The sequence below is a fragment of the Diuraphis noxia genome, unplaced genomic scaffold, assembly GCF_037042655.1.
Source record: "Diuraphis noxia isolate RWA-SAM2 unplaced genomic scaffold, SU_Dnox_SAM2 contig0001, whole genome shotgun sequence".
Taxonomy (NCBI): domain Eukaryota; kingdom Metazoa; phylum Arthropoda; class Insecta; order Hemiptera; family Aphididae; genus Diuraphis; species Diuraphis noxia.
The window spans coordinates 69,956,705-69,970,014 of NW_028301711.1; the positions used below are offsets into that span (position 1 = coordinate 69,956,705).

At 27.9% G+C, this 13,310-nt stretch overlaps 1 protein-coding gene across 1 annotated transcript; it reads left to right on the forward strand.

Moving 5' to 3' along the window:
• Window positions 1-2,399: 2,399 nt before the first annotated feature.
• LOC149061500 (uncharacterized) lies at window positions 2,400-5,004 on the forward strand. Its single transcript, XM_089217455.1, has 3 exons — window positions 2,400-2,709; window positions 2,844-3,165; window positions 4,393-5,004. Exons 1-3 carry the CDS (start codon window positions 2,657-2,659, stop codon window positions 4,888-4,890), a joined length of 873 nt encoding a protein of 290 aa, XP_089073581.1. The 5' UTR covers window positions 2,400-2,656; the 3' UTR covers window positions 4,891-5,004.
• The last annotated feature ends 8,306 nt before the right edge of the window (window positions 5,005-13,310 follow it).

Genomic DNA, 13,310 nt, shown 5'->3' on the forward strand with positions numbered 1-13,310 from the left:
TGTTGAACAGTATATAACATTTAATGAATTGAAATACCAGAAACACTAGACGTGTAACATGTACTGAGTAGGTACTCCTGATGAAGGCGTATTCAGTTCTAAATGGTTTGAAAATTAAATATATATATAAACATTAATCATATCATCTTAGAATCTACTTTTAATCGCACATTTTATTAAAATAAAAACAAAAATATTGCTTATATTTTGGCTTCTAGTAGAACACTTGTATATATTTACGAATTAGTATGTCTGGAGACACGTGTACAACTTAGGTTCTGTCTTGATATTCTGTTCCAGGCAAAGTTATAGCATGTAATTATAAATATACATGATTTTAATACCAACCTTCATTGAAAAAAAAATTTTGTTTTTAAAATACATCCTCATAGTATTTCATTTATATAGATTAATATAATAATTTAGATTAAATTCTAATGAAAAAAGCATAATGTCAAACTGTTATAAGACACATAATTATATATTTTTGCAACATTTTCTTGAATTAATATAATTTTTCCCAACAATATACAGTTTTCATAATGGATTGTCTGTATTTATGCACGTCAATATAAAACTGTAAAATTCGTGATGTGATTCAAGTTATGTACAATAACAATTCAAATGAATTTCAAACGATTTAGTTCGTCTGAAAAGAAATGTAACTACCAGGGGAATATACTATTGATATCGCCATGAATAAGTGATAGTAAATGTGTCTTCGATATTTAATGGAAGCGCCAAAAAACTACATATGGTTATAAATTCAAAAGTTAATTTAAATAATATATTTTTGTAGTAACAGTATGAAAATTAGGTACGATCTTAAATAGAGTTTACAGTTAATTTCAAAATCATAGCTATCGACGGAGGACTATTTGAGATTTTAAGAATTATCGTACCAGGATTAAATGCGTAATATGAACTCTTTGGGCAATCTAATGTAGCATAGTCAATGGTGTGCATCGTCCAATTTTCATTCATAATCTCAATGATTAACTGGTATATATCCCACGTTTTTATTTAACAAATGAACATCACCGCTATTACATTAAATATGTTTATAAAAAAGTTTAAATAATACACTATGGCTGGAACGAATAACAAATAATAAACTAATAAGATTCGTCTAAGAATTTTTTACCACATTTTCTATGAAAAAACCATTTGTTGAACAGTATATAACATTTAATGAATTGAAATACCAGAAACACTAGACGTGTAACATGTACTGAGTAGGTACTCCTGATGAAGGCGTATTCAGTTCTAAATGGTTTGAAAATTAAATATATATATAAACATTAATCATATCATCTTAGAATCTACTTTTAATCGCACATTTTATTAAAATAAAAACAAAAATATTGCTTATATTTTGGCTGCTAGTAGAACACTTGTATATATTTACGAATTAGTATGTCTGGACACACGTGTACAACTTAGGTTCTGTCTTGATATTCTGTTCGAGGCAAAGTTATAGCATGTAATTATAAATATACATGATTTTAATACCTACCTTAATTGAAACCAAAATTTTGTTTTTAAAATACTCCCTCATGGTATTTCATTTATATAGATTAATAAAATAATTTAGATTAAATTCTAATAAAAAAAGCATAATGTCAAACTGTTAAAAGACACATAATTATATATTTTTGCAACATTTTCTTGAATTAATATAATTTTTCCCAACAATATACAGTTTTCATAATGGATTGTCTGTATTTAAGCACGTCAATATAAAACTGTAAAATACGTGATGTGATTCAAGTTATGTACAATAACAATTCAAATGAATTTCAAACGATTTAGTTCGTCTGAAAAGAAATGTAACTACCAGGGGAATATACTATTGATATCACCATGAATAAGTGATAGTGAATGTGTCTTCGATATTTAATGGAAGCGCCAAAAAACTACATATGGTTATAAATTCAAAAGTTAATTTTAATAATATATTTTTGTAGTAACAGTATGAAAATTAGGTACGATCTTAAATAGAGTTTACAGTTAATTTCAAAATCATAGCTATCGACGGAGGACTATTTGAGATTTTAAGAATTATCGTACCAGCATTAAATGCGTAATATGAACTCTTTGGGTAATCTAATGTAGCATAGTCAATGGTGTGCATCGTCCAATTTTCATTCATAATTTAAATGATTAACTGGTATATATCCCACGTTTTTATTTAACAAATGAACATCACCGCTATTACATTAAATATGTTTATAAAAAAGTTTAAATAATACACTATGGCTGGAACGAATAACAAATAATAAACTAATAAGATTCGTCTAAGAATTTTTTACCACATTTTCTATGAAAAAACCATTTGTTGAACAGTATATAACATTTAATGAATTGAAATACCAGAAACACTAGACGTGTAAAGGTATGTTTACACTCGTGCGTTTTTTCTTGCGTTAGACGCATGCATCATAGCGCACCGTGAGTTGAACGAAAAAGCTTGCAATAGCGCATGCCCTTTCAAGTTGAACGGCTACATTTTAGTGACGCACGCTTCGACGCAAGGTCTCCCGCGCTCGGTGGGAATCCGTTCAACACGCTGTGCTTTTTTGTATTGTACTATACGTATATTAATATTTTAGTATATACTGATATTATTTTATATTTTGTGTGTATTTGTTAAAAAATGACTGAAAACGAAGATCAAAATCAAACAACACGATTCATTGACGATTACAGGTAATATTATATTTTAATTAAATTAAATAAATTACATTAAATTAAATTAAATTTATTTATTTATTAAAATTAGTTTTAATTAAGGAATTGATTTAATTAATTACATAATATTATTATTATTTTATATTATGTAGATCGTTTCCGATACTATGGGATGCAAACCACAAAGACTACACAAACAAGATTAAAAGAAACGATGCCATTGTCTCGATAGGCACAAAATTTAACATGGACGCGGCGGCAGTAAAATCAAAAATAAAGAGCTTGCGATCGTACTATTCTAAAGAACGACAAAAAGTACTCAAGAAAAAATCTGGTTCTGCCACGGAAGAAAATTATTCTTCCTCATGGTTTGCGTATAAATCGCTACTCTTCATTTCTGATTCAACTACACCAAGGGAAACAAGGGATAGCGAAGAACATGATAACCCGACAAGCGTTAACAATAATGAAAACGTAAGTTATTTTATATTTAAGCATTTTTATATTTATCAGTGTTTATTATTAGATTCAGTGTGTTATTTACGTATCTGTTAGCTATGATAACCATATGTAAAACTATTTGGGTTTATTTATTTCTGGTTTATTATTATGTGTACATTGATTAACAAATCATAATATAATACGGTTCACTATATTTATTATTTTATAATACTAATAACTAATAATCTCGCAGTCGTATAATTACGCAGTCGTACGTTATAAGTTATTTTGTTATAATACGTATCTCTATATTATCTTAATAATATAATAAAAAAGAGAAATAACTTAATATTTTTACAATTCAATTGCTGGTGTATTTATTTATAAGTATATGTCCTGAAATGGTACTGACCCAATTTCGGACATAAAATATGACATAAATTCTTCTCTGACGTTTTTTGCGGTTGTCGCTGGTCTTCGTGGAATTGATCGAAATGGCCTCAAACCAGTGTCACCAGAAGTGATTTCTCTCCACGATCCAGGAATAATTTCCCCTGTACTTGTATCATAACTATCGAAACACCCTGACGTTGAATAGAATTGTCTAGAATCTGGTTGCACTCTTAAAAAATTGTGAAGGTAAACACAAGCTAGTACAATATTAATTATTGTATCTTCAACTTTGATTTCTATTGGCTTGCGGAAAACTCTAAACACGGAAGAAAGTAACCCAAATGTGTTTTCTATTATTCGACGCGCTCTGGACAATCTGTAATTATATACTCTTTTTGGAGAACCTTTGTTTAAGTCTGTGTTGTATGGTTTCATAATATGTTCAGTTAATGGAAAAGCATCATCAGCTACTAAAACATAAGGAAGTGACAACGTACGACCAGGTAGTGGTTCATTTTCTGGTAAATTAAGTTCATTTTTTTCGAGTTTCTTATAAAATGAAGTATTTTTGAAGACACCTCCGTCTGAAATTCGGCCTTGGCATCCAACGTTAACGTATAAGAAACGATAGTTAGCATCAGCTATTCCTAATAAAACAATACTATTTGTTCCTTTGTAGTTGTGAAACTCACTTATCGTATTTTCCGGTTTTTGAATTACGACGTGTTTGCCGTCAATAGCACCGAAACAGTGAGGGAAATTCCATAGCTTGTTGAATTCATTTGAGATAGATTTCCATTCTTGGTCACTTGAGGGAAGCTGTAGGAAAAATAATTTATTAATATATGCAATAAAATGTGTTTGCAGGATCTACAAAATGAAGAAATATGTGACGATCTGCAAAATACTATAACAGATTATGAATTCGTACAGCCTATAAGGGCAAAGAGAAATTTAAAAAAAAGTGTTCGTGATGAGAGAGAAGACGAGGCTTACAAATTCATGAAAAAAGCAGCTGACGAAATGTCTGCAAGAGATGAGTTTCGTACATTCGGCACTTTTGTAGCGGATAATGTAAGGAAACTTAAACCCATGAACCAAATTTTGGCCAAACGTCAGATTACCAACATACTTATGGATTTACAAATTAAAGAAATGGAAACATGTGAAAGACAACGATTCAGGACTGAATCGCCAGAAACCTCTGTTGGAACATACAGTAGTGACACCCAGTCTTTCGTATTTGACGAGTCAACAAATCTTGCAGTAAACACAGTTGATGATTTGACTTCAAATGACAACATAGATGCGTCGTTAAAAATCGGCGAATTTTTATCATTCAATACAGCAAATGAGAACATTTAAAGTGCCTACCTACATTTTTCATTTTTCATTCTCATTTTTTTTAAATGTAATAACTAATTACCAATATGTACATACAATAAATAACAATAAAATGTTTCCTAATATGCTCTACTATTATTGTTAGTTATTATAAAAAAATATGAATTGAAACGTATTATAATATAATAATTAATAAGTTACGAAAAATTATTCTGAGTGGAGACGTTGTATCATAATTGTATAAAAAATCAAATTTAATAGTTAAAAAGGTGGGCAAGTGGGTGTCGCTCTGCTGTACAGTAGGTTACAAGTGGGTCATTGTAATGGATTGTGTTAAATTTGAATTCAATGATATAATATCATTGTATAAGAAAAACGATTCTGAGCGAAGACCTATGATATTAGTAAGTATATTTGATGATCTTATATCTTATAACATTTTATACATTTTTAACTAAAAAATAATTTTAAAATTTAAATTTGATAAATTTAGGTCTGTATGAGTTTTTGAGTTACACAAAATTAATTGGTTTAGCATAAAAATTAACACTTTTTATTTTTCTTAACTCTTTCTATAACTACTTGGAATTTTTAATTTTGATCTTCTATAAGTACCAACTAGATTCACTTTTCTACTAGAAAAGGTGCTAACAGACAGAAAAAAAACAAAAAAACAAGAGAATCTAAAAAATGGAATTAGGTACTATATAATGTATACCTTAAACCTAATTTAATTGTATGAATACATTTACTTACCTTTATATAATTCTGTAGAGCATTTATTATAGCTTTCAATACCGTGGGCAACATAGTCGATATAAATGGCTTGGAGACTTTAAACAGGTACATTAAAGAGGAAAACGAATCTCCTGTAGCTAAATATCTTAGCGTTATTAATAACTTAATTTTAGCTGGAACGGCCTCTCTGAAACGAGTGTTTTGTTTTACTATTTCGGGTTCAATTATTTTTAATATTGAGTAAAAATTGGCTTGAGACATTCGCGTAAAATTTCTAAATAAAATATCTTCGTCTAATTGCAAATCATCTATAATTCCGAAATTTCGATTTTTTAAATAATTTTTAACCCACAATGAACGCTTTTTCCTACGTTTTTTATTTGCACTCGCAATAATTAAGTAGGCCGCACTGACACCGAGAAGTAGATTTGAATCCGACATGATTTTTATTAAAATGCTGGAAGGTGACTACTTTGACGTCGCTGGTGTGAACAGAAAAAAGCATGCATCTGAAGCATTCATTAAAGGCATGCACTTGGTGAAAGTGGAATTGAATGTTGAAACGCATGTTGAATTGAAAATTGAAACGGAAAGTGCATGAGTGTAAACATACCTTAACATGTACTGAGTAGGTACTCCTGATGAAGGCGTATTCAGTTCTAAATGGTTTGAAAATTAAATATATATATAAACATTAATCATATCATCTTAGAATCTACTTTTAATCGCACATTTTATTAAAATAAAAACAAAAATATTGCTTATATTTTGGCTGCCAGTAGAACACTTGTATATATTTACGAATTAGTATGTCTGGACACACGTGTACAACTTAGGTTCTGTCTTGATATTCTGTTCGAGGCAAAGTTATAGCATGTAATTATAAATATACATGATTTTAATACCTACCTTAATTGAAACCAAAATTTTGTTTTTAAAATACTCCCTCATGGTATTTCATTTATATAGATTAATAAAATAATTTAGATTAAATTCTAATAAAAAAAGCATAATGTCAAACTGTTAAAAGACACATAATTATATATTTTTGCAACATTTTCTTGAATTAATATAATTTTTCCCAACAATATACAGTTTTCATAATGGATTGTCTGTATTTAAGCACGTCAATATAAAACTGTAAAATACGTGATGTGATTCAAGTTATGTACAATAACAATTCAAATGAATTTCAAACGATTTAGTTCGTCTGAAAAGAAATGTAACTACCAGGGGAATATACTATTGATATCACCATGAATAAGTGATAGTGAATGTGTCTTCGATATTTAATGGAAGCGCCAAAAAACTACATATGGTTATAAATTCAAAAGTTAATTTTAATAATATATTTTTGTAGTAACAGTATGAAAATTAGGTACGATCTTAAATAGAGTTTACAGTTAATTTCAAAATCATAGCTATCGACGGAGGACTATTTGAGATTTTAAGAATTATCGTACCAGCATTAAATGCGTAATATGAACTCTTTGGGTAATCTAATGTAGCATAGTCAATGGTGTGCATCGTCCAATTTTCATTCATAATTTAAATGATTAACTGGTATATATCCCACGTTTTTATTTAACAAATGAACATCACCGCTATTACATTAAATATGTTTATAAAAAAGTTTAAATAATACACTATGGCTGGAACGAATAACAAATAATAAACTAATAAGATTCGTCTAAGAATTTTTTACCACATTTTCTATGAAAAAACCATTTGTTGAACAGTATATAACATTTAATGAATTGAAATACCAGAAACACTAGACGTGTAACATGTACTGAGTAGGTACTCCTGATGAAGGCGTATTCAGTTCTAAATGGTTTGAAAATTAAATATATATATAAACATTAATCATATCATCTTAGAATCTACTTTTAATCGCACATTTTATTAAAATAAAAACAAAAATATTGCTTATATTTTGGCTTCTAGTAGAACACTTGTATATATTTACGAATTAGTATGTCTGGAGACACGTGTACAACTTAGGTTCTGTCTTGATATTCTGTTCGAGGCAAAGTTATAGCATGTAATTATAAATATACATGATTTTAATACCAACCTTCATTGAAAAAAAAATTTTGTTTTTAAAATACATCCTCATAGTATTTCATTTATATAGATTAATATAATAATTTAGATTAAATTCTAATGAAAAAAGCATAATGTCAAACTGTTATAAGACACATAATTATATATTTTTGCAACATTTTCTTGAATTAATATAATTTTTCCCAACAATATACAGTTTTCATAATGGATTGTCTGTATTTATGCACGTCAATATAAAACTGTAAAATTCGTGATGTGATTCAAGTTATGTACAATAACAATTCAAATGAATTTCAAACGATTTAGTTCGTCTGAAAAGAAATGTAACTACCAGGGGAATATACTATTGATATCGCCATGAATAAGTGATAGTGAATGTGTCTTCGATATTTAATGGAAGCGCCAAAAAACTACATATGGTTATAAATTCAAAAGTTAATTTTAATAATATATTTTTGTAGTAACAGTATGAAAATTAGGTACGATCTTAAATAGAGTTTACAGTTAATTTCAAAATCATAGCTATCGACGGAGGACTATTTGAGATTTTAAGAATTATCGTACCAGGATTAAATGCGTAATATGAACTCTTTGGGCAATCTAATGTAGCATAGTCAATGGTGTGCATCGTCCAATTTTCATTCATAATCTCAATGATTAACTGGTATATATCCCACGTTTTTATTTAACAAATGAACATCACCGCTATTACATTAAATATGTTTATAAAAAAGTTTAAATAATACACTATGGCTGGAACGAATAACAAATAATAAACTAATAAGATTCGTCTAAGAATTTTTTACCACATTTTCTATGAAAAAACCATTTGTTGAACAGTATATAACATTTAATGAATTGAAATACCAGAAACACTAGACGTGTAACATGTACTGAGTAGGTACTCCTGATGAAGGCGTATTCAGTTCTAAATGGTTTGAAAATTAAATATATATATAAACATTAATCATATCATCTTAGAATCTACTTTTAATCGCACATTTTATTAAAATAAAAACAAAAATATTGCTTATATTTTGGCTGCTAGTAGAACACTTGTATATATTTACGAATTAGTATGTCTGGACACACGTGTACAACTTAGGTTCTGTCTTGATATTCTGTTCGAGGCAAAGTTATAGCATGTAATTATAAATATACATGATTTTAATACCTACCTTAATTGAAACCAAAATTTTGTTTTTAAAATACTCCCTCATGGTATTTCATTTATATAGATTAATAAAATAATTTAGATTAAATTCTAATAAAAAAAGCATAATGTCAAACTGTTAAAAGACACATAATTATATATTTTTGCAACATTTTCTTGAATTAATATAATTTTTCCCAACAATATACAGTTTTCATAATGGATTGTCTGTATTTAAGCACGTCAATATAAAACTGTAAAATACGTGATGTGATTCAAGTTATGTACAATAACAATTCAAATGAATTTCAAACGATTTAGTTCGTCTGAAAAGAAATGTAACTACCAGGGGAATATACTATTGATATCACCATGAATAAGTGATAGTGAATGTGTCTTCGATATTTAATGGAAGCGCCAAAAAACTACATATGGTTATAAATTCAAAAGTTAATTTTAATAATATATTTTTGTAGTAACAGTATGAAAATTAGGTACGATCTTAAATAGAGTTTACAGTTAATTTCAAAATCATAGCTATCGACGGAGGACTATTTGAGATTTTAAGAATTATCGTACCAGGATTAAATGCGTAATATGAACTCTTTGGGCAATCTAATGTAGCATAGTCAATGGTGTGCATCGTCCAATTTTCATTCATAATTTAAATGATTAACTGGTATATATCCCACGTTTTTATTTAACAAATGAACATCACCGCTATTACATTAAATATGTTTATAAAAAAGTTTAAATAATACACTATGGCTGGAACGAATAACAAATAATAAACTAATAAGATTCGTCTAAGAATTTTTTACCACATTTTCTATGAAAAAACCATTTGTTGAACAGTATATAACATTTAATGAATTGAAATACCAGAAACACTAGACGTGTAACATGTACTGAGTAGGTACTCCTGATGAAGGCGTATTCAGTTCTAAATGGTTTGAAAATTAAATATATATATAAACATTAATCATATCATCTTAGAATCTACTTTTAATCGCACATTTTATTAAAATAAAAACAAAAATATTGCTTATATATTGGCTGCTAGTAGAACACTTGTATATATTTACGAATTAGTATGTCTGGACACACGTGTACTACTTAGGTTCTGTCTTGATATTCTGTTCGAGGCAAAGTTATAGCATGTAATTATAAATATACATGATTTTAATACCAACCTTCATTGAAACCAAAATTTTGTTTTTAAAATACACCCTCATGGTATTTCATTAATATAGATTAATATAATAATTTAGATTAAATTCTAATGAAAAAAGCATAATGTCAAACTGTTATAAGACACATAATTATATATTTTTGCAACATTTTCTTGAATTAATATAATTTTTCCCAACAATATACAGTTTTCATAATGGATTGTCTGTATTTATGCACGTCAATATAAAACTGTAAAATTCGTGATGTGATTCAAGTTATGTACAATAACAATTCAAATGAATTTCAAACGATTTAGTTCGTCTGAAAAGAAATGTAACTACCAGGGGAATATACTATTGATATCGCCATGAATAAGTGATAGTGAATGTGTCTTCGATATTTAATGGAAGTGCCAAAAAACTACATATGGTTATAAATTCAAAAGTGAATTTTAATAATATATTTTTGTAGTAACAGTATGAAAATTAGGTACGATCTTAAATAGAGTTTACAGTTAATTTCAAAATCATAGCTATCGACGGAGGACTATTTGAGATTTTAAGAATTATCGTACCAGGATTAAATGCGTAATATGAACTCTTTGGGCAATCTAATGTAGCATAGTCAATGGTGTGCATCGTCCAACTTTCATTCATAATCTCAATGATTAACTGATATATATCCCACGTTTTTATTTAACAAATGAACATCACCGCTATTACATTAAATATGTTTATAAAAAAGTTTAAATAATACACTATGGCTGGAACGAATAACAAATAATAAACTAATAAGATTCGTCTAAGAATTTTTTACCACATTTTCTATGAAAAAACCATTTGTTGAACAGTATATAACATTTAATGAATTGAAATACCAGAAACACTAGACGTGTAACATGTACTGAGTAGGTACTCCTGATGAAGGAGTATTCAGTTCTAAATGGTTTGAAAATTAAATATATATATAAACAATAATCATATCATCTTAGAATCTACTTTGAATCGCACATTTTATTAAAATAAAAACAAAAATATTGCTTATATTTTGGCTGCTAGTAGAACACTTGTATATATTTACGAATTAGTATGCCTGGACACACGTGTACAACTTAGGTTCTGTCTTGATATTCTGTTCGAGGCAAAGTTATAGCATGTAATTATAAATATACATGATTTTAATACCAACCTTCATTGAAACCAAAATTTTGTTTTTAAAATACACCCTCATGGTATTTCATTTATATAGATTAATATAATAATTTAGATTAAATTCTAATGAAAAAAGCATAATGTCAAACTGTTATAAGACACATAATTATATATTTTTTGCAACATTTTCTTGAATTAATATAATTTTTCCCAATAATATACAGTTTTCATAATGGATTGTCTGTATTTAAGCACGTCAATATAAAACTGTAAAATTCGTGATGTGATTCAAGTTATGTACAATAACAATTCAAATGAATTTCAAACGATTTAGTTCGTCTGAAAAGAAATGTAACTACCAGGGGAATATACTATTGATATCGCCATGAATAAGTGATAGTGAATGTGTCTTCGATATTTAATGGAAGCGCCAAAAAACTACATATGGTTATAAATTCAAAAGTTAATTTTAATAATATATTTTTGTAGTAACAGTATGAAAATTAGGTACGATCTTAAATAGAGTTTACAGTTAATTTTAAAATCATAGCTATCGACGGAGGACTATTTGAGATTTTAAGAATTATCGTACCAGGATTAAATGCGTAATATGAACTCGTTGGGCAATCTAATGTAGGCATAGTCAATGGTATGCATCGTCCAATTTTCATTCATAATCTCAATGATTAACTGGTATATATCCCACGTTTTAATTTAACAAATGAACATCACCGCTATTACATTAGATATGTTCATAAAAAAGTTTAAATAATACACTATGGCTGGAACGAATAACAAATAATATACTAATAAGATTCGTCTAAGAATTTTTTACCACATTTTCTTAAAAAAACCATTTGTTGAACAGTATATAACATTTAATGAATTGAAATACCAGAAACACTAGACGTGTAACATGTACTGAGTAGGTACTCCTGATGAAGGCGTATTCAGTTCTAAATGGTTTGAAAATTAAATATATATATAAACATTAATCATATCATCTTAGAATCTACTTTTAATCGCACATTTTATTAAAATAAAAACAAAAATATTGCTTATATTTTGGCTGCTAGTAGAACACTTGTATATATTTACGAATTAGTATGTCTGGACACACGTGTACAACATAGGTTCTGTCTTGATATTCTGTTCGAGGCAAAGTTATAGCATGTAATTATAAATATACATGATTTTAATACCAACCTTCATTGAAACCTATATTTTGTTTTTAAAATACACCCTCATGGTATTTCATTTATATAGATTAATATAATAATTTAGATTAAATTCTAATGAAAAAAGCATAATGTCAAACTGTTATAAGACACATAATTATATATTTTTGCAACATTTACTTGAATTAATATAATTTTTCCCAACAATATACAGTTTTCATAATGGATTGTCTGTATTTAAGCACGTCAATATAAAACTGTAAAATTCGTGATGTGATTCAAGTTATGTACAATAACAATTCAAATGAATTTCAAACGATTTAGTTCGTCTGAAAAGAAATGTAACTACCAGGGGAATATACTATTGATATCGCCATGAATAAGTGATAGTGAATGTGTCTTCGATATTTAATGGAAGCGCCAAAAAACTACATATGGTTATAAATTCAAAAGTTAATTTTAATAATATATTTTTGTAGTAACAGTATGAAAATTAGGTACGATCTTAAATAGAGTTTACAGTTAATTTTAAAATCATAGCTATCGACGGAGGACTATTTGAGATTTTAAGAATTTTCGTACCAGGATTAAATGCGTAATATGAACTCGTTGGGCAATCTAATGTAGGCATAGTCAATGGTGTGCATCGTCCAATTTTCATTCATAATCTCAATGATTAACTGGTATATATCCCACGTTTTAATTTAACAAATGAACATCACCGCTATTACATTAGATATGTTCATAAAAAAGTTTAAATAATACACTATGGCTGGAACGAATAACAAATAATATACTAATAAGATTCGTCTAAGAATTTTTTACCACATTTTCTATGAAAAAACCATTTGTTGAACAGTATATAACATTTAATGAATTGAAATACCAGAAACACTAGACGTGTAACATGTACTGAGTAGGTACTCCTGATGAAGGCGTATTCAGTTCTAAATGGTTTGAAAATTAAATATATATATAAAC

Excerpts from the sequence above, each read along its gene's own strand:
- LOC149061500 (XM_089217455.1), top strand. The coding sequence starts at position 2,657 with ATGACTGAAAACGAAGATCAAAATCAAACAACACGATTCATTGACGAT. Across the intron at positions 2,710-2,843 it reads CGATTCATTGACGATTACAG|ATCGTTTCCGATACTATGGG; the intron begins GTAATATTATAT and ends TATATTATGTAG. Across the intron at positions 3,166-4,392 it reads GCGTTAACAATAATGAAAAC|GATCTACAAAATGAAGAAAT; the intron begins GTAAGTTATTTT and ends ATGTGTTTGCAG.